Below are 22,864 nucleotides of genomic sequence, written 5' to 3' on the forward strand. Positions count from 1 at the left end.
TCGGATGATGAGCCTCTGGACTTGATCCTCAATCAGTTGTTGGAGCTGCAAAGACAATCACGGGACATCAGAAAGGGATGCACACCTCAGAGTGCAAGGCATGATGGAGGAGGAGCCTGTCCTTCTTCAGGTTGAGGTGATAGCGCTGGCATGCCGATGCACTGAAGTTAACACTGGCAGGATGGTGGCCGCCATGGGGACCTTGGTCTAGGACGTTGGTGCTGCAATGCTGCATAGGCTGAACTTCATTGCTGATGCCACAGTTGGCCTCCAGCAATGTCACCGTGAGAGGGATGCGATCTCACTCCAGCTTCCCCTTCTCCTTAAGGAGTCAGCCAAGGGCCGTCGGGCACCCATAGGGAGGAATCCCAGCAGCTCAACATCCCAGGTTATCCACCCAGTGACTCTGGAAATGTCTGGCCGATTCAAAGCCCCTCTTCCTGTGGCTAATCATCTCCAGCCCCACAGGCCAAGGAGTACCTGGCCCACATTAGGATACCCAAAGCAGGATGAGTCCATCCAGATCTTGGCTCTCCACAGGATGCCTGCCAAAGTCATCATAGACAGGGCATCGCAGTCAGCAGGCTGCCTCCATCTCCACTGTGGATGTCAGGGGAGCACCAACACGTAGCAGCAGGGTTAGGAAGGTTAAGAAGATGTAGTTGCACCACGTGGGCACAGGTATTAATCACTTGTCCATAATGTTCACTGTTGTAAATAAACTCCCAAGCATGTCTCCTTGTTATGATCAGCAGTGCTTGTACCACTCCAATGTGGTTCCTGCACAAGTTAAAGGCAGGTGTCTCAGTCCAGGGCCTCTTCCCTGTGCAGTGTGTAACCTTCAGAGCAAAGTGGTGGTCCGGCTTCACGCTCACTGGACACATCAGTGATGCCTATACCTCGATGGTGCTTGTCATTGCTGTTAGAATGTTATGGACAGACATCACAGAGTTCCGTCATTCTTTCTGTGCGCTCTCAGCATCTTTGAGGTGGAACTGGCCCACCATCTCTTTATCATTTGTGACCAGTCAGTGTGCTCCTGAAGGGGACAGGTGCTGAAAGCTGACAAAGGATCAGGTGTACTTAAAGTTTCACGGCTGCGTCCCCATGATATGACGCTGGTCGTAGAGCGCAAGTGAGCTGCTCTTAGCCAGACAGGAGTCAGACGTTCACAGAAGCAACATGAAGATCTATGGAGTGTCCTCACTGTGCATCGTCATCATTCTCCTCCACAAATCTTGTGGCTATTAGGGCCTCATGAGCACACCTACTACGTCTGGCCAGTGCAGTGGCCTCATCACTGGCATTCTCAGCTTCGAGGACCTCACCGCCCTCATACCCTTCGACATCCTTCTCATCGGAGGAGACTTGCAGCTCTTCCATCTCCTCCTCAGCCAGGTTTTCCTCCGCCGTTGCAATGCCAGGTTGTGTAGCGCCCAGCAAGCTACAATGATGCGCAATATCCTCTGGGGACTGTATTGCAGTGCTCCATCAGAGCCATTGAGGCACTGGAACCTCATTTTTAATAAGCCTCTCATTTGCTCCACCAAAATCTGCATTGCAGCATGAGCCTCATTGTACCGCCTCTCTGCTGCCGTGTGAGGCCACAGCACGGGTGTCATTAGCCACGTCCTCTGTGGGTAGACCTTGTCCCTGAGGAGCCAACCCTTCAGCCTCTCTGGGCCCTGGAAGCTGTCAGGGATCTGAGAAATGTTAAGGATGTAGGAATTGTGGACGGTCCCTGGGAATTGTGTGCAGATCTGCAGGATGTGTTTGTGGTAGGCGCAGACAAGCTGCACATTCAGTGAGTGGAAGCACTTGTGATTTACATAGTTGACTGCTTGTTGCCATGGAGATCCAAGCGCCACGTGAGTGCAGTCTATGGCACCGTGTACCTGTGGAAAACCAGAGATCTGGACCCAGCGCCCTTGTTTCCTGGCTTACCTGATCCCGATCGAAATGCACAAAATTTTGTGCCTTCGCAAAGATGACGTCCGTGACCTCCTGGAGACACTTGTGCATGGGGGCTTGCGAGATCCTGCACAGGTCATCTGTGGAGCCCTGGAAGAATTGAGCACTGCAGTCACTTTCACGGCCACTGACAGTGGATGCGCCACAAGTCCCCATGGCACCAAATCCTGCAGCATGTGGCATATGTGACCAACCAGTTCACTAGACAAGCGCAGTATTCAGCAACACTGGTTCTCAGTCAGCTGCAGGAATGACAAGCGCCATCTATAGATCCTGGGCCTAGCGATGCACCTCCGAGTGATGGCTCACCATGGATCTTTAGCTGTGTGGAGGCCTTGTTGCCCCTTCATCTTAAGGGTGGTGCTCCTCCCTTTGCCGAACCAGGTGCCTCCGTCACACTCTTTTTCTTCTTCTCTGCTCTCTGTAAGCCATGAGGCGTAACACTAAATCACCAGGCCCCATGATCCTGATGCTCTCCTCCTGCAGGGTCAGAGAGAGACACGTGGGTTAGCATATGTGTCTCTTGGTTATGTCTCAAGGCCCCTTGACACATGCTGGAGAGTGCCGGCCACCACTTAGGTGGCCAGTGCGTAGTGCGCTTCATGGCTGTCCAAAACCCCACCCACCTCCGCCCCACTCCACTTGTCCAATTGGCAGCAGATTTGCCCACTGGACTACATGCTGTGCTCTCAGCTCAGCTGCAGGCTTTCTCCTAACCCATGCTGCAAGGCTGCACTGTTAGCTAGAACCATGAAGGACACTGGTCCAAACCTTAATAAAGAAATTGCAAAGGACTCTGAGCGCCTCCACCAGTCACTGCACCACGCCCACCTTTCACAAGGGGATTCTACAATTTGCCCAGTCGTCCAATTATTCTGCAGCCCCCTAAAATGCACATTAATTTGCAGTCTGTGCCCGAGTAGTGAGAAGTCCTGAAGCATTTGGTGGCACATTCATGTTTTTGAGTTGCTTGAGTGGGCAGAAATGCTTCAGAGGCCCGACTGCAAGCATGTCAATGGAGCTGCTGCTGAACGGTCTCAGCTGTGGATGAATGCTCCCTTTTGACAAGCTTTTCCAAGTGCACGGCTGCTTCCCCCACCACCACAGCAACCCCCCACCCCGCACCGCGCCAGCATGTGCTTGGGTACTTCCTTCAGTCTGTGCAACCTTGCCCCACACCCCCAGTCCCACCCGTACTGGAGCCCTTAACCCGGCACCACACTGAAAGCCAGCCGGGAAAAAGCGACTTGCCTGTGCCCCCACTGGATGCATGGTATCTCCTCCTTGATGTCAAATGGGCAATCCTCGCAAGCGCTGCGGAAGATTGTGTGCACTCAGCTCTGAGTTCCCCTCGAAGTTCAGCTCGTCAGATGTATGCCTTTTTAAGGCAGTCGTAAATCATGCCAACGTGGGCAGTAATTTGACGTGGGAGTGGGGAGGTAGATGATTCAGGCGTGCAGTCACAATGATGAGATGCAAATGCAAATTAAGTTGCCGATATTGGATGTTTGGAAACACTGCCCACCATTGACTGATGAAGCAGATGATCGCAAACTGGTTTCACAACGGCATAAAACTGATTTTTGCCCTTCTCGCCATATTGTCCGCTCACGCCTGCCATGATCCCCGCCACCAATGGAAGCGGACAATTCTGGCCTAAACATCTACAATCTATTACTGTAGATTAGACTTAATTGAAGCCATTGCCAAAACTGTCTAATGAATAATGCTCACTGAAAATATAAATGCTGCACAGTAGACAAGGAAGCCACCATCTTCCCTGGCCAACAGTCCGGCAACAAAGTTCTCACCCATTACTTTTAACCAATTGCTCATGATTACCATGAAAAGCTGGGGAATAGTGCAAGTTTTTATAATTTGAATATTGTTGAAAAGAGAGACATATTGCTGAGTCGACCAGTCAACACCCTTTTCTCTGTAGTGTAAATTATTATGATTGTTTGAAATTTGACATTCTGCATTTGTTCTGATGAGTGCAAGACTAAAAATTTGATCAACCCGTTGCTCTTTTCAACAATATTCAAGTTCTATACTAGCAAGCGACTGTTTCTATTACTTATTTATCTATAATTTATAGATAAATAGGCTAGGTCCAGTATTAATTACAGGTTGTAAAATAAAACTCTCCCTTGAATTTATGAAATAAAGCTTGTTCTCTTCTAATGTGTATATTTAACACATTATAATAATTTGTATGTTAAAAAATAATTATATTACAATATCCAGTTTGTATGGACAGAAGTTCCCAATTTGCTCCCCTCTCCTGCTGAAGAATATTGGTAATTTTCCATATGTGAATCTAAACAATCAGTTAATAGACTATTCAATCTTGAGGAGGATCATAGGCATATTCAATCATGCCCTCCCGAACCTCTATCTCTGCAAACTTTCCCATAAGATGTCAGCTTCTTCAGAAGTACATTTCTTGTGGATTGGCCCTCATTGGATGTTCACTTGTCCAGTTTCGCATATGGGTCACTCTTGTCAAGTGCAAGAATCCTCGTTTATTTCTCCCTTCCATAGCCCATGGATGCTGGGACTAACTGTAGCAAGGTACTTCAGAAAGGGGTGGAAATAAATAACACAAAAATATTTTTGCAACTTCATTTGGATTTTGTAAAATGTGTCTTGATTGTGTGTCGGCTTGACTTTTTTAGTAGCACCAACCTTAAGTCATTCTGGGTTCAAACCTCACTCTAGGGCATAAAGTGAGATCAAAGCTTCCGGCAATGCGCCATGTACAGCTCCTTGATCCTTGCCTATCTAGCCTATGAAGCCCGGACAACCAAACTGTATTTTGCTGATATTTCTTATTATTTGGTTTGCCCAGTTTGCTGTAGGCTAGAAGATTGGGAAAAAAGAAGTATTGTTCTATTGTTCTTAGCGCGACTGTCTCATTGGTGGGTAAATCCTAAACAATATCCAAAACTTACAATACAGGCAAATGAATGGAAGCATGGTCTTAAACTTAATGGATGGCTTTGTGACTGAACAGTTTACATTAAAGCATTCTGCAGAAAAATAAATCTTGGATATTATTAATGTTGGCCAATGCAATACTGAGGGAACACTATTATCTGAAGAGCCACATGCAATATTAAGCCAACGTCCTATCTAGCTGTTCCACTGGTTCAGGTGGAGGTTAAGGATTCTGTGATATTATTTAAAAGGCAATGTTCTGAACAACATATCCCCCTCCTCAATCAACATCACCAAAGTCAGATTAACTGGTCATTCACTTCATTGGGGGATCTTGCTAATTCATTGTACGTGGAGCATTTGAAAGATGTGGTAAAGGCACACATGTATATACAATCCTACCTATACTCAGCCTCAAAAAAGTGTAGTTAAGGTCATGATAAACTTACCCCCTTGAAATTCCAGCCACTGACTGCAGAAAGTAGGGAGGAGGTGCTACCATGCTGTAAGGTAGGCCTGGGAAACAAAAAGAAAATAGAACTTTTACTGTCAGGACCTTTTCCAAACATCAGGTAACAAATTTAAAATCCATAAACAGTCCATGGGTGTGATAACAACTGCAAGAGAACTCATCTGTGTTTCAAGGGCAATTAGGGATGGATAACAAATGCTAGCCTTGCCAGTGACACTTACACTCCTGAAAGAATAAAAATAATTATCCATTGTTTCTCCTTATATTTGATGCTACACGTGATCATGTTAAATTTCATCTGGGCTTGTGGCGCAACGGTAGCGCATCTGACTCCAGATCAGAAGGTTGTGCTCATGGCGTGTTACTGCAGCTGAAGTTCCCGGATTCATCTGCTGCTGTTCCATGTCCGTATGCAGCAAGATGTGGATAACACGCAAGCTCGGGCTGATAGGTGGTAATTAATATTTGCGCCACACAAGTGCCAGAAAATGGCTATCTTTAACAAGAGACAAATCTAACTACATCCCCTTGATGTTCAGTGCCAGTTTTGTCACTGATTCCCCCACCATCAACATCTTGGAATCACTATTGACCAGAAACTTAACTGGATCAACTATATAAATATTGTGGCTACAAGAACAGGTCAGAAGTTGGGAATTCTGTGGCAGGTAACTCCTCAAACTCTTTCCACTATCAACAAGGCACAAATAAGTAGTGTAAAGGAATATTCCTCCCTTACTTGGAACAGTGCAACTCCAACTCCAACACTGAAGAAGCTTGACACAGTCCAGGACAAGTAGCCATTAATTGGTTGAATAAGGGCCTCAACATGTCTAAGGACGGGCAGGCTGCCTGATGCCTTCCCTGCCCAATATAGCATGGGAGGCAGGTCAGGGGTGGGCGGGAAGACGGTGGGAAGACCACACATTTTATTTTATGAGCCTCCCCATGCCATCAAGTATGCTGGAGGGGAGCCATAAAATCCAGCCTCAAGTTGTCATTACAAATTAACATTCCAACACTGGTCACTGCGGGGGGGCACCCTACTCAGGACTTCCTCCCCTCAACTCCAACATAACTCCTCTAACAAAAGGTGCAGAGGTGGAGGGGAGGGGAGGCACGTATCAAGCTCATAAAGCAATGCTGATGTGAAATTTGGGCTACTTTAACTCCTGGACTTCACTTCCATTTGACTGATGGGCTACCTGCCCACCTGTCAGAGATAGAACAAGAGGCGCTGGAAGATGAAGGTGTTGAAGGAGTGACTGCAAGATGTGACTTAGCACTAAGGGCCATGATACCACTGCAACAGTTTAGGTGGACCAGGTATTTGAAGGTATAGCCAGGAGGCAAGGGTCATTAAGGGTGAAGGTGTCTCCCAACCATAGGCCAAATTTCAATCAAAGCCAGAAAAGGGATTCTTGAGTTTAACCGTAGAGTGGATAGATCTCTGAGAGGGGAGGATGGGCAATTGAAGTTACTGCTCGTAAGGGCACGGTGAGAATGGTGAGGTGACATAGGAGAAAGAGAGAATGGTCTAAGAAAGGGTGAGGATAAAAGAGGGAGAATGAAGCTCGGGTTTGGAGTGAAAGCCAAACCACACATGCAAATGGTTAGAAAGAGGATTGGAGTGACGCAGACATGGAAGAGATTAGATGAGACAGGTCGCAGTGGTGAGCAGAGGACAGTGAGGAGAAAATATGAAACCATCACAAGTTGAGAGTCTGCGATGGAATTAATTCAACGTGTAAACAGCATGGAATCAGCTTTGAACATCTAAAATCCAATGTTCAGGTTCAGGGTCAGTCGATTGGGTGAATCACAACAAAAGATTCACAGCAACTTTTTAATGTTTTTAGCACAGCAACTTTTCTCTGGCTTGCTCCAAAGCTTAAAAGGATCATGTAAATAAGTTTGATGGATTACAAACATCCATTTTATTTTAATATGCATGGACAAATTAGGTAGTTTAAGGACTACATTTAAGTTAATTTGTTAAAAATGAAATTATTTTGTTCCTGCTGGCTTGATGACGCTGCTTGCTTGGATTTTTAATAACATTTGCTGCAAATTTATGCAGCATCTATTTTTCACTTAAAGCATGGAAAATGGATGAACAGGGAGGATAGTTAATGTACTCAGGATTTTAACTGTTTGAAATCATTTAGAATATAAATGATTCATTCTGAAGTCAGATATTTGGTCATTGCCCATCCACCATAAGTTAGAACTCATCCACTAGTCATAGCCAGTGAAGGGAGGGGAACACCTGCCAACATTTAACACTGAGCCAGCAATACTGAAAGAATTTAATTGATTATCTCATTGCAATTTGTGAGAACTTGCAGTGTGCACACACTGGATGACATATTTCCCTCTACATTTCAAAACTGCTTAATTCATTGTGAAGTGTTTTAGCCTGTCCTGAGGTCATGAACAGTGCTGTATACATACAAGTCTGTTCTTTATTCTTAATGTTTGTCTTCACAGATACAGGGACTTGCAGGCAGATTCCAGTGAGGCCTATTTCAAAGGAACACATTCTTGTGGGAGGAGGTTACTTCGGATAATTGTCAAAAAGCCAATTGTGAGTTAACTGAAAATGACTGATTATATTTGTCTTCGCATATATGGTTTCCAAAGACCTAATCGTTTGAGACCACTTATCAAACTTTGCAAATCAATCTGTTTAAATTGACAAGTATTAACAACATAAAAAAATGTTCAGGAATTGGATATACAAAATCAAACTTCCTCTACCATACAAATCGAACCAATTTTGAACAGTGTTCCATGATTAAATATACCAAATAGTGACACTACTGGCCAATAAGAAAATTACAGCATATGTGGGACCAAATATTTGATCATTTCTGTGAAAATAATTGTAACTGATATTTCTATAAATAGTTCATTTAAAAAAACAGAAAACAACTTGCACCAATTTTGAAGCAGGATTAGTAATGAACTCGCCAGACCAAGTGGCCAGATTTGGTATAAGTTAGAATTTGGAAAAGAGGACGAGAAGGTGGTGGTGAGCTGCCTTCTTGAACCGCTGCAGTCCATGTAGTGTAGGTACACCCACAGTGCTGTTAGGGAGGGAGTTCCAGGATTTTGAACTAGTGACAGTGAAGGAACGTTAATATATTTCCCAAGTCAGGATGTTGAGTGGCTTGGAGGGAAACTTCCAGGTGATGATGTTCCCAAATATTTGCTGCCCTTGTCCTTCTAATGGTAGTGGTCATGGGTTTGGAACATGCTGCCTAAGGAGCCTTGGTGAGTTTCTGCAATGCACCTTTACATGGTACACACTGTTGCCACTGTTCATCATGGTGGAGGGAGTGAATGTTTGTGGAAGGGGTGCCAGTCAAGGATGGTGCTTTGTCCTGAATGGTGTCAAGCTTCTTGAGTGTTGTTGAAATCCTGTCGAATTTCCAGTTGTCATTGTTTTTGGTCACACTTAATGTCAACATTTTACATAAAAACTACTTACATAAACTTTTCGAATGGAGTTTCTGTACATGTAAAGTGATCAATAAAGTGATTGAATGGGTCAGCAACAGTGCTATTACCCAGCACTTGCTCAGCAATAACCTGCTTACTGACACTCAGTTTGGGTTCCGCCAGGGCCACTCAGCTCCTGATCTCATTACAGCCTTGGTTCAAACATGGACAACAGAGCTGAACTCCAGAGGTGTGGTGAGAGTGACTAACCTTGATATGAATTTGACAAAGTGTGGCATCAAGGAGCCCTAGCAAAACTGGAATCAATGGGAATCAAGGGGAAAACTCTCCAGTGATCAGAGTCATACCTAGCACGAAGGAAGATGGTTGTGGTTGTTGGAGGTTAATCTTCTCAGTTCCAGGATATCACTACAGGAGTTCTTCAGGATAGTGTCCTAGCCCCAATCATCATCAGCTGCTTCATCAATGACCTTCCTTCCATCATAAGGTCAGAAGTGGGGATGTTTGCTGATGATTGCACTATGTTCAGCACCATTCGTGACTCCTCATATACTGAAGCAGTCCATGTCCAAATGCAGCAAGACCTAGACAATATCCAGGCTTGGACTGATAAGCAATAAGTAACATTCACGCCACACAAGTGTCAGGCAATGACCATCTCCTACAAGAGAGAAACTAATCATCACCCTTTGACATTCAATGGCATTACCATCACTGAATCCCCCACTATCAACATCCTGGGGGTTAACATTGACCAGAAACTGAACTGGACTAGCCACATAAATACTGTGTCTGCAAGAGCAGGTCAGAGGCTAGGAATCCTGCAGCAAGTAACTCACCTCCTGATCCTCCAAAGCCTGTCCACGATCTACAAGGCACAATTGGCACCCCTTCCACGAAAAACATTCACTCCCTCCACCACCGACGCACAGTAGCAGCAGTGTGTACCAACTACAAGATGCACTGCAGAAACTCACCAAGGCTCCTTAGGCATCACCTTCCAAATGCATGATCACCACCATCTAGAAGGACAAGGGCAACAGATACTGGGAACACCACCACCTGGAAGTTCCCTTCCAAGTCACTCACTATCCTGACTTGGGAATATATCACCGTTCCTTCATTGTCACTGGGTCAAAATCCTGGAACTCCCTCTCTAACAGCACTGTGGGTGTACCTACACCACAGGGCTGCAGCGGTTCAAGGATGCAGCTCACCACCACCTTCTCAAGGGCAATAAGGATGGGCAGTAAATGCTGGCCTAGCCAGCGATGCCCATATCCCATAAATTAATTACAAAAAGCTTACATTAAGAATTAGAACAACCTTATTAAAAGATGAATAATAATACTTCTGGTATGCGGAGGAACTTAGCAGATTATATTTGGTAATCATTCCTATTCTTAAGACAGTAGTAGGTGATTTTAAAGTGGATGACTAATAAAGTATCACCCTTGAATTGTTTGCAAAGCCTTACTATACAGTGTAGAAGAAGTGCCCACATTAAATGGGGAATTCTGATTGAATTAACAGTGCTCCTTGTGCCCTCAAAATGCTATTAATAACCTTCTGCCCCCAAAGTATGTTGATTACATTTCCAACAGCTCTGCCCACAACACTGTCTACAACATTATTTGCTGTTCTGACACCCTACAAGACTGAACTGTGCCATGGAGAATCAAGGTCTACTGAAAATAATCAGGCAACGCAAGCATCATTATTGTACATCAAACCCATCAATATTCACTTATTTAGATGGTACAAGCTTGTGGATCACCCTCCCCAATAGGTAGAAATGATAGCTCCTGGGAGGTGGGGGGAGGATCAGGGAAAGAACAACAACAAAAAGAGGGGAAAAATTTCTAATTTTAGGAAAACTCCTGGACATTGCTCATTGATTTCCCACAGCAATCAAGCAAGTTTCGAGATATCATGGTTAACATGTTAAATTTTTTAAAAAATAGGATATAAAAAAGATCTGCCACCTGAATATATATGACAGCATCTCAGACATCTTCCTGACACTCTGAACCCACAGTCATAGACTTTAGGGATTGTCAGAGACATTTCCTTTATTAGATAGCATTTATTAATCGCATCATACAAAAGTTTTATCATGTCTCAAATAGAAAACTATAGAAAAAATTAATTCTGGTGAACCAAAGTTTTCATGTGGTGATATAAAACTTTTAAATGTACAATTACAGTGAGTACAATGATAGAGTATAATGTCACGTAGAAGGAATTTCCTTAAAGTGGTTCATGAGCTAAGAATTTGTGTGTGTGTGTATGCAGCCCCCTTTTCAATTTATGAATGGTTCAACTTAAAAATAATGCAGCAGACAAACTTCCGTCTTAAACAAGACATTAAACATTATTACAAAAACTACTACTAAAAACTCTTTAGGTAAAAATGATAAAGTTATTAATTAAAATACAGATACAATGGTTCAAAGCAGATAAGGATTTGAAAATATTTAAAGGTGAGATTTCAAATCAGTCTCTGTGAGATATCATTGCAGACCTGATGCTTGAGTTCTTCCTTTCTAAAGTGAAGCACTTGAAACTTGAGGTTCGATTAGCAGCTGTGATGGCTTCTGCAGTTGCCTCTCTTGGGTGGATTCAGCAGGTCATTGGGAGGGAGAAAAGGTTTCCTATTCCTCATTAATTCTGTGGTTACAGAACTTGCAGGTTACCTTGATCTTTTCAGCAGAACCAGCTTTGATTTCTTTAAAAAAAGCTTCCCCTTTGTCCTCCCTTAGCCAAGAACACTCTCTGAAGTTGTTTCTCAAAGTTCTTCCTGGGGTTCTGCACACAATATGGCTCTTTGCAACCTATCTTTATGCAGCGCAAAAACTTAAAATGTTTGCTATTATGTGATCCTGACAAAATACCAAGTTATCTTCCAAATAAGGCAAATAGTAATCCCATTTAGCAATCCAAAGTCTCCTAATCAGCTCTAGTATTCAAAAGGAGCCAAGGTTTTCACACTTTCAGGGAAGGCCATGTCTGTTTGAAGACTCAATGAACTTCAAAAGTCTTTTCATGTTTGGGTATGTCTACCTGCTATTCACTGAAGTTTTCTGGAAGCTTAACCACAATGCAATTGAAAAGGTCAGGTGACTTTTGGCAGCCATCTTTAAGGCTTCTTGTGTCCATTTAAAAAGGAAGATTAGCTTTTTATTACAAAATCTATGACATCACAATTATACATTTGTGACAAAAAGCTTTTATTGTTACTCCTTACTTATAAAAGAAGGTAGCTATTAAAATATCAATGTTCAACACTACTCAAACAATCCCCTAAAAAGCAAGTTGTATATCCAAACTAAAATTAAAAACCATCTGACCCAGGCAACAATTATTATACTTGGATGGGTATCGTACTCCAACTCTTATGGTGCCACTGATCACTGCACGTTTCTAGCATACCCATAACGTCACATGCACTGCACCATTTCAATATCAGTTATGATAGGCTAAGGTTCTAAATATGGCTTAGAGGATGGAGAGACCTTGCAGAGTAATCCTTTGCATGCTGGATTAACTAATTGGAATATTGATTTGAAACCTTAATGAAATTATTTCTTTTCATTCAAGTTTGAATTAAGAAAATTTCTGAAATAAACTAAAGATTAGAACCATTGGGGATCAATTCACTTCCAGGTATTTCATTTCCTCACAGCTCAGTATTCGAAGACTTAGCTCTGCCTCTGATGATCCTTCCCATCCTGTGGGGAAGCATTTGTTTTCTGCATAGTTTCGCCTCCAAATTCCCTACCTGGACTCATTATAATTATGTCCTATTGTTCCATTGTGGATCATACCATAGTACCAATATGTCACACATACCTCCTCTCAGTGGTGGTCACTTACAAGGCACCTGATCTTGAATTATGTAACACTATTAAGCATTGCTATTCCAACTAACTTAGTGTGAATGCACCTTTTCCCAGTTTAACTTTTTTTTATTAAACACCACAAGCAGCAGCTATAATCCAACTTAAATCAAGAACACAGAAAAACAAGAAGTTTTTTTACACCAAAAATGTTAACACATTATCTTGCTTTGTAATTAGCAAGAAGGATCATTATAAGACATGTTGAGAGATTAAAAATGCTATTCAAGCCTGAGCAGCCACCACTCATGTTATTTTACAATGTCTGATATGAGTCATTTGGTTCCATTAGATCTGAAGATACAGCATTGACCTGGTTGCTAGATTACCCTACACTGCAGCCTGTTGACAGCACCTTGAAGTTGGAAGTACAAGTGAATCATATCTGAATATTCCAGTGCACAGTATTACTCTTCCATTCCTCGTACATAGTGAGTCATACATAATTCACTTTTGCTCATTGTCACTAAAGGGGACTCTGCATTTACCAAGTCAATCACATGAGTGGTGGCTGCTCAGGCTTGAATAGCATTTTTAATCTCTCAACATGTCTTATAATGATCCTTCTTGCTAATTACAAAGCAAGATAGTGTGTTAACATTTTTGGTGTAAAAAAACTTCTTGTTTTTCTGTGTTCTTGATTTAAGTTGGATTATAGCTGCTGCTTGTGGTGTTTAATAAAAAAAAGTTAAACTGGGAAAAGGTGCATTCACACTAAGTTAGTTGGAATAGCAATGCTTAATAGTGTTACATAATTCAAGATCAGGTGCCTCTAGGTAAAAATATTAAAATCAAGAATGACAATCAGAGCAAATTTGCTGATTTCTGATTAATAAACTGATCTAGGGGAAAAAAAGATGCCATCACTTTTTAAAATAAAATGAGGAAATATATTTAACAACCAACTAACATCAGAAGGCCCAACCGATGCTGTGTGGAAATTCAAATCAATCAAGTCTCTACTATCCAACATCTATGCATCCTAAATAGGAACATTCTTTAGAAAAATCGAGTGACCTACTTTCTGAAAAGTGCTTCTATTCTTCAGAGAAAACCACCCCCGCCCTCACCCCAATCCCCACCCACCACCTGTCCACAATTCTTGGTGGTGACTGGTTCAAGAATCATTCTCACAGTCATGTCATGAAGCAACTTGTATCTATTTATTATTTTTCTTAGGCTTATTTGGAAAATGTTCTCTGCCTTGTTCTTTTTGAGGGGTGAGAAAAATATCTTGGAGATGATGGATCATAAATTGAGGCCTACTGATGTGTGGAGGCGGAACTCACAACTTCACCCCACGTCATTTCAATTTTTAGGCCGGTGGGGGCGCAGCCAAATCAGCTGTGCACCCACCAACCTGTCAACGGCCAATTGAGGCTATTTAAAAAGTAATTCAAGTAGTTAATGGACTTGCCCATTCAACATTAAGGTTGGTGGGCAGGCTGGGAACCCTGGCGGGCTTCAGAAAAAGCATGAAACCTCATCCACGGGCGGGATGAGGTTTCATGAAGGTTTTTAAAAATTTAATAAGAGTTTAAATGGAAGTGATGGACATGTCCCAACTCATGTGACAGTGTCATGTCAGGGAAATTTTATGTTTGTGCACTGACTACTTTTGAATTTGGCACCAATCTCCCTGAGGCAGCACGAAAGAGCGCTCTCCCGGCTTCGGGGATCCAACCACCACCCCCACCCGCACAGGGAGCGCATAGCGCTTCCTGATGGATGTCACAGTGGGCAGGCCTTAATTGGCCCACCCACATAAAATGGCAGCGTGCCCCCAATCGGGGGCGTCAATCGGAGGTGCACCCGCTCCTGTACATCCCCCCCAATAGGGGGAAAATATTTCCTCTCAAGTAGATGCCAGGTTGAATTATGAGTAACAGTACCTACTTGAACAATATGATTTCTGAGAATGTATGCAGTGTTTCAGCTTTACCAATTAACACTCAGCATCCAACAAAGTCTGGCAAGACAGAGTGTGTAATTTTGAGCTTTCTGTTACAATGTAAAACTGGCCTTGCATGTCCTTTCATAGATAGAAAAGCTGACAGTTCTATAACCAAGCCAAACCTACACAACATCCATCATTTGGTCTAGTGTTAAGTCCCACAAATAGTAATGAAATAAATAACCAGATCATCCATTTTAGCTGTTGTTTGTGGAACAAAAGTTGTCCAGTATACCAGAAGTCCCGACCTCTGCTTCAAGGAGTATCATGGGATCCTTTTCATTTACCTAACAGAGCCTCAGTTTAAAATCACATGCAAAAGATAGCACCTCCAATGCAGAACTCCCTCAATGCTGCACTGAAGTTTCAGCCTAAATTATGCACTCAGTTCAGTTTGTTAGGCTATTGCACTCAACATCAATTTGGATAACAGCAATGTACTCCAAGCACAGATCTATTCCATTCATTTCTGACTGCAGCAGACTATTCTGGTGAAATATAAAATATGCTGTAATATTTCGCAGCTTTTCTTAAAAGGATGTATTGGAAACTCTATGTTCCCTCGTCTTAGTGGATCTTTTATACCTGCTAACGCTGCCACATTCCAAGCAATTGTACCCAACACTAATTGAAACAGGCTGATCCTCCATTTCATAGACCTGCTCTATGTTACACAAAGATACGATCATGAATTCTCCCATCTCTAATGAAAATATAAACCCTTTTGTTTGGATAACCATTTTCTGTTTCATTAAGGTGTTGCTCTATTCACCTGCATAATCTAGGCTAATTAATAACTAGTAGATGTGCCAACATCTGCCAAAAAGCTAGTTCCTTCCACTAAAATAAAGATCTATGACATTTTCTTGAGTGTAATTCCTTCAGAATACAGAAATTCTGTACACTGTGAGAAATTGATTTTTTTTATATTTTTGGGGAATATTGTATTATTTTGTGTAGAACACTGTGTGTGTGTGTGTGTGTGTGTGTGTGTGTGTGTGTGTGTGTGAGAGAGAGAGAGAGAGAGAGAGAGAGAGAGAGAGAGATTTAATTAAGCTGGGCAGAGATTAATAGGAAACAGGTTATCTGGGGGGTTTGAAACATGAAAAGGATAGAGGTGTTAGGTTTGAGATACAAGTGAATAGGTTAGATCTAACATTTGCATTTTTAGTTAATTGGAGAGTTTGTTTGAATATCAAAGGGAAGTCACAGGTGACACAAAAGATGTTTGCATCTTGCAGTAGTTCCATAGGTAAACAGAATTGGGGATATTATATTTTATTGACCCAAAAGCAAAGACAAAATAGAGACATGGAAGAATTTATATTTGGAATGACTTGCATTTCAAAGAGGTGTGAGAACAATGGAACCTGAGCTGAAAGGGGAAAAAGGTATTTTAGAGTTACCGTAGCTGGGAGTTATGGCTTTTGGTGAGATGTAGCAGCTGGAGCTATAGCTGGAGTTCTGGGCTGGGAGAAGATGCAGGTTTGAATCAGCCATCTGGTCAAGCCAGAAAGGTTTTAGGCTGCAACAAGCAGTCTGTTGTAAAGTCTTGGATTTCCATGGCAGAGTGGGAGCGAGTTTAAGGGGCCACGAGGGAAAAACATACTTGGCTTCATCCTCACCAACCTGCCTGCCACAGATGCATCTGTCCATTACAGTATCGGTACGAGTGACTACCGCACAGTCCTTGTGGAGAAGCATTGCCTTCACATTGAGGATACCCTACATTGTGTTGTGCGGCACTACCACCGTGCTAAATGGGATAGATTTCAAACAGATCTAGCGCCACCAGGAGAGCAGTGGCTACTGGTACTGCACTTGAATGATGAGTGGGCAAGTTGTGATGAATCGGAACTTTGTAAGTGTTTGGGGTTTATCAAAGGAGTGTAGGAGCCGAGGTTTGAGAGGCCATAGGAGGGCAACATGATTTTACACCTGGGGGACCTTCCAATGGGGCCAGGAGGCCAGTTAAGGAGGGACACTCCCTGTCCACCACCAGCCCATGCGGAGAATCAAGCCGGGCTGGCCACATGGCGTGGGCCTCTCGTGAAGCCGGTTAAATGCTAGCAGCGGTCGAATGATGCCCTTAAGTGGGCATTAATTGATGTGGAGATAAATCCCCCCATTAAACACTCAAGGATACCAGCATTTTCCTTTGTCAATGGGTTCCAGCCTCCCAACCTTCCCTCTACCCTGAGAATAAATATACAGAAAGTTTTGCTGCAGCCTGACCAATACAGTACAAATTGCTATTTTACCTACGAAATTACACCATCTACATCAAATCTCTATTTAGAAACTGGAATATATTTCATGGTTTTCTTCACTACTAACTACTGCATAAATTCTCTATGTAATTGAACCAGAGGCTCTTGTTAAATGAAGCAGGAAGTCACTGAATATCAATCACATTTTTAGCTTTACAATTCATACCTGAGACAGCTACTCCACTTTGACTCAGTGAGCAAAAACTAATTTCAATGAAGGGCACTGCAGATGTCTTTGCATATAACATGTTTGTGGCTCTCTCACACTTCCAATTCTGTGATGCATATGTAAAATGCTTTATGTGAACATCAAGGACAGGTTATATTAAGCAACATCCCAAGTGAGTAGATGGTAAGCTTCATAATATTCAGTTTCAAAGATTCCTACTCATAAATGTACCTTTGCATTCTCTTTCCTAACTATTCCCCTTTTAAAACAATATTAGAATTTAACCAGTTAACATCTGTCTAGCAGCTGTTGCCTATTGAAAAATAGATCAATTACATGCAGCATCCTCCAACTGGAATGACACAACACTGACGGTGTCATGGCAACAGAGCACTACAACAATCTCTTGTCCCTATTGACTCCAATGAAAAGGTATGCTCCTGCAAATACTTTCCTCCATGCTTCTCCAGAGACTTTCTTTTTTGTTGTTTGATGACTCCAGATAGTCTATACTGCAACATCCATAAGCAATCATTAGGATTATACACATTGAACACACACTCACTGCATTTCCCATCCTGTCGAATAATGGCGCCTTGGAAATGGCATTACTCAAACATGATGAATTGATGACTACCAACACACTATGCTCACAAACTACAAGAGGACAGTCAGGTCAGATCTTCCGGAAGTTTTGTAAGTAACCCAATATAAAATATTCACTTTCCTTGGCACAGTAAGCTTGTCAAGGAAACATCTGTGGCAATTACAATCCGCCCATTCCCAGTAGCAAATCCAAACAAAAATGTCTATTATGGTCCCAACCATCAGCAACATGCCAGCTTCTATCAATAAGTCCTTAAATTGTCACAATTGGAGATTAAGGGGGTGAATTTGGTTTACACCAGCAGCGCAAACATGTTTGTAGTGAATTGCTGTACTTTCACCGCACTTGATGATCTTTCCATTGAAGTTCACAGAACAATAGTTAATTTTTTCCAAGCCTACTGTTGTTTTAATTTGGTTGGAAATGAAAATAAATGGGTAACTCTTCCAAGCCATTGAGAAATTAAAACTATTGGGTGAAGAATCAGTTGCCAATTCACTACCAGTCCGTTTCACCCTTGTGACATAGATATGTTTCACCATCTATTCATTCATTTTTAATGATAGTTTGTGTGAAGAATACAAACATAATCCACTGAGCTCCTTAATAGTGGCTGAAGTGTGGTGAGGGTAGGGAATTATGCAATGTTTATCAAAACTTGTATCCCAGTTGTTTTCCTGTTATTTTTTCTCAGAATAAATTTACAGCTCCATCAACTATTAAAATATACCGTGCACCTTACCCCTCTGTTTTTTAACATTTCTTTCATGGGATCTGGATGTCACTGGCAAGGCATATATTACCCATTGCTAATTGCTTTTGAAAAGGGGTGGTGAGCTGCCATCTTAAACTGCTACAGCCTATCTAGTGTAAGTACAACCACAGCTCTATTAGTAAGAGAGTTCCAGATTTTTGATCCAGCAACAGTGAAGGAACAGTGATATGGTTCCAAGTCAGGCTGGTGTATGGTTTGGAGGGGAACTTCCAGGTGATGGCGTTCCCACACATCTGCTTGTTTTTCTAAGTAGCAGAGTTTGCAGGTTTGGAAGGTGCTGTCAAAGGTGGCTTGGAGAGTTGCTGCAGTGCATCTTGTAGTTGGCGCACACTGCTGCTGCTACTTTGCACCAGTGGCAGAGGCAGTGAATGTTTAAGGTGGTGGATGGGGTGTCATTGGTGAAGGTGGCAGATGAAGTGGGCTGCTTTGTCCTGGATGGTGTGGAGCTTCTTGAGTGTTTTTGGAGCTGCACTCATCCAGTCAAGTGGAGAGTATTCCATCACACTCCTGACTTGTGCCTTGTAGGTTGTGACAGACTTTGGGGAGTCAGGAGGTGGGTTACTCCCCACAGAATTCCCAGCCTCTGACATGTTCCTGTAGCCACAGTATTTATATAACAGGTCCAGTTAAGTTTCTGTTCAATGGTAATCCTCAGGATGTTGATAGTGTGCGATTCAGCAATGGTAATGCCATTGAATGCCAAGGGGAGATGGTTTTTGCCTGGCACTTGTGTGGTGTGACTCTTACAATCTGCTCCAGTAATCTTTGGCTGATGATTCTGAATGAAACTTGTTGTTACGCCTGTGCATTCTTTTCAAATGGTACTTTTCATGAGCCCTGCTTCAGGATCAACTCCTCAAAAACAACCCCTTACACTAGCTTCGCACCTTTAGCATGGTAAAGCACCCCAATAACCTGTGAATAGCTAAGGCAATGAGAGGCCTATCCAGGAAAGTGAAGAAAAAAGGAGAGCTAGAGTACACAGGCAGTTTATAAATTAAGCCTGAAATTTAAACACAGTGTGCTGGTAAAATATTATAAGTGCACCAGCTCCAAAGAGAATAAAAGATCCAGCACCAAGACTGCGACCCCCTACCAGCACAACATTCTGAGGAAGGGGGCTCCATCCAAACGCTAACTGTCTCTAATACCACTGGACACTGATAATCAGCCCATGTTTGCAGCAATCTACCCTGTGGAGTGCGTGGAGGTAGAGCAAAGGCTTACAATTACTGAAGTCAATATGCACATTAGAGGGCTGCAGAGTGTCAGAAAGTAAGTAATACACTGTTCCTGAACCTTGCTTGAACTTTCTGTGAACAACGTAAGAGGCCAAAGTCAAAGGGGGAATGGGAGAGAGAGTAACAGCCATGGGTGTTGTCATGAAGAGATACTAATGTCTATAATGTTATTGGAAATTATTTTTTTAAATAGAGGTCTAATGGGATCTATGTCTATGAGTTGTCTGTGTGTCTTAATTGGATTAAATTCAGCTAGTCTGGGTGCTTTGATATATAGTAGTTTTGTGATATTAATTCGGTAAACATAAGGAGGGTAGAAGGTAAAGTGTAAATTTGCATTTGTTAAAAGAAACAATTCAAGACTGCGGGTGAAATCTTACACCTAGTTAGAAGACGCCAAGCAGTGTGTTTTTTTCAGCTTACTAATAAAATTGGTGGGATGAAAGGATGTGATTGCTGGAAGAAGTAATGTTAAATGCCTAGTGATACAATGGAAAAATTACATTCAAAGAGAAAGATATGTATGAAGCAGAAAATAGATTGTGTGGAAGGGAGAGACATTTTAAGATCCAACAATAGTGAGAAGCCTCCAGCCTGTAAGTCTCAAGCTGCTGTCTTCAAGGACTTAGGGCTGAAAGAAACTCATTTTGAATGTGACTGAACAGGGTGTGCTTTGCCAGGTGTCTGTTTAAATCTATGAGATTTACTGTTGCCTTACCGGGGGGTTAACTGAGAATCAGATTAATTAGGGGATTTTTGTAGTTATCATTGTAGTAATTTTGTAGACATAGCTATGTGTTTACAATCCTTCTTGTATTAATAAATGTTTAATTTAGTTTTATCAAACCTCTGAGACTCGGTGGTCTTATTATTACTGAATTCAAAGCCTGCATCTTGAAGCTTACAAATTGAAAAAAATGGGTTATGACAGTTGTTTCAAGTTTCCTCTGGGTTTTGAACAACTCAGCCTTTACCATCAGCTGTGTCATAATAGTGCTCAGGGTCACACTTGCAGATAAAATGGAGTTGTTTGAAAAACACAGTCACACAATTTGCATTTAGTCTTCCCAAGATAGAGCTAATCACATCATGAATAATGAGCATAGAAGATAGGAATTTAAAGTAAATTCACAGAATTATTACAGTGCAGAAGGAGGTCAATCATGTTTGTACCTGATCTCCAAATGAGCAATTTACTTAGTGCCATTCTCCCGCCTTCTCCCCATAACCTAATATTGTTCCTTTTCAAATACAGTGTAATTCCCTTTTGAATGCCTCAATTGAAACTGCCTCCACCACACTCAGGCAGTACATTCCCGATCTTAACCATTCGTTGAGTGAAAAAGTTTTTTCTCATATCGCTTTTGCTTCTTTATGACAATTACCTTAAATCTGTGCCCTCTTGTTCTCATTTATTTCATGAATGGGAACAGTTTCTCCCTATCCACTCTGTCCAGACCCCTCTTGATTTTGTAAACCTCTATCAAATCTCCTCTCAGCCTTGTTTTCTCCAAGGAAAAGTATCCCAACTTCTGCAATCTATCTTCATAACTGAAGTTTCTTATCCCTGGAATGATTCTCGTGAATCTTTTCTGCACTCTCGTCAATGCCTTCACATCCTTCCTAAAGTGTAACGGTTAAAGAAATTTGAAAGAAAAAGGCAGAAACAGGAAAAGGACATTGAAGTTATTTGTACTGGTTCAATTTTTAAAAGCAAAACCATGTGATCAAGAGGAAATTTTATTTCAAACAAGGTGTTTATATCATATAGTATGTGCCCCTTAGGATCTTAAAGGTTTTAGTCAAGTCACTTCTAAATTCCAGTGGATACAAGCTTAACCTGTCCAAGATTTCCTCATAAGCCAACCTGCCCATTGTTGGTATTAGTCTAGTAAACCTTCTCTGAACTGTTTCTAATGCATTTACATCTTTCCTTAAATAAGGAGACCAGTACTCTACACAATACTCCAGATATGGTCTCATCAATGCCCTGTATAATGGAAGCATAACCTTGCTACTTCTGTAATCAATTCCCCTCGCAATAAATGATAACATTCTATTATCTTTCCTAATTCCTTGCTGTACCTGCTGTCAGGAAGATATAATAATTCTCATAGTGTTATTGAAATTTATTATTAGGTAGAGTAATAGTGGCATCTGTGCCTATGGGTCTATGTCTGTGTGTGACTTAATTGAATTAAAGGCAGTTGGTCAACTGACCGTTGACAAGTTGGTGGGACACACAGCTGATTCGGCTGCGCCCCCGCTGACCTGAAAATTGAAATGACGTGAGGTGATGTCAGGATTTCCGCCCAACGTCATCGCGCATCATTTTATGCATCGGTGAGTGGGCCCCGCTCTCCGCCCCCCCACCCACCCCCCCCCACCCCCCCCCCCCCAATCATTTTATGCGTCGGCAAGTGGACCCCACCCCTCCGCTCACCGACCTCAATATCCTGCCCAGTGTGTTTGTTTTTCCCACAGATTACTGGTAAAATTAGTACTAATAGAGATTTTTATGATCAGGAAGGCAAAGTCCAAAGACATAGTGAAACAATTTAAATTTGCATTCAAAGGGGAAAATATGTATAAAGGAGCAAAGGCTGTGTGTAAGGGCAGGCATTTTAAAATCTAACAAGTGTGAAAAGCATTCAGCATTTACGCCTCAAGCTGCTGTCTACCAAGAACTGAAGTTAAGGAAACCCACTTTGAATTGGATTGTTCAGGATACCATGTTTCTTTGCATGGGTCTTTTAAAATCTATGTGTCTTACCGTTGCATAACGAAAGTGGAACTGGGAGTTAGATTATTTAGGGGATTTAGAAATTATAGTAGTAATTTGTAGACATATATATGTGCTTAAAATCATTTCTCTTATTAATAAATGTTTAATCTAGTGCTGTAAAAAAAACTATAAGGCTCGGTGGTTTTATTCCTACTGAATCCAAGGCACGCATCTCAAAATTTATACAAATTGCAAAACAAGTTGTGGCAGTTGTCTCAAGTTTTCCTCTGGGATTTGAACCACTTGGCATTTACCATTGGCTGTGCCATAACACCTACATACTTGGCTTTTGTGATTCATGCACTAGGGCACCTAG

The 22,864-nt window shown here is 42.1% G+C and overlaps 1 protein-coding gene across 2 annotated transcripts in view; it reads right to left on the reverse strand.

Moving 5' to 3' along the window:
• The window catches only part of arhgef3 (Rho guanine nucleotide exchange factor (GEF) 3), a 398,934-nt gene that overhangs the window by 270,580 nt on the left and 105,490 nt on the right, over nt 1-22,864 (reverse strand). For both annotated transcript variants that reach the window (XM_041192201.1, XM_041192202.1), the window contains exon 2: nt 5,361-5,427. In XM_041192201.1, the coding sequence (XP_041048135.1) occupies nt 5,361-5,427 (67 nt within the window). The remainder of the gene's footprint in view (nt 1-5,360; nt 5,428-22,864) is intronic.

This window comes from Carcharodon carcharias, chromosome 7 (genome assembly GCF_017639515.1).
Source record: "Carcharodon carcharias isolate sCarCar2 chromosome 7, sCarCar2.pri, whole genome shotgun sequence".
NCBI lineage: Eukaryota > Metazoa > Chordata > Chondrichthyes > Lamniformes > Lamnidae > Carcharodon > Carcharodon carcharias.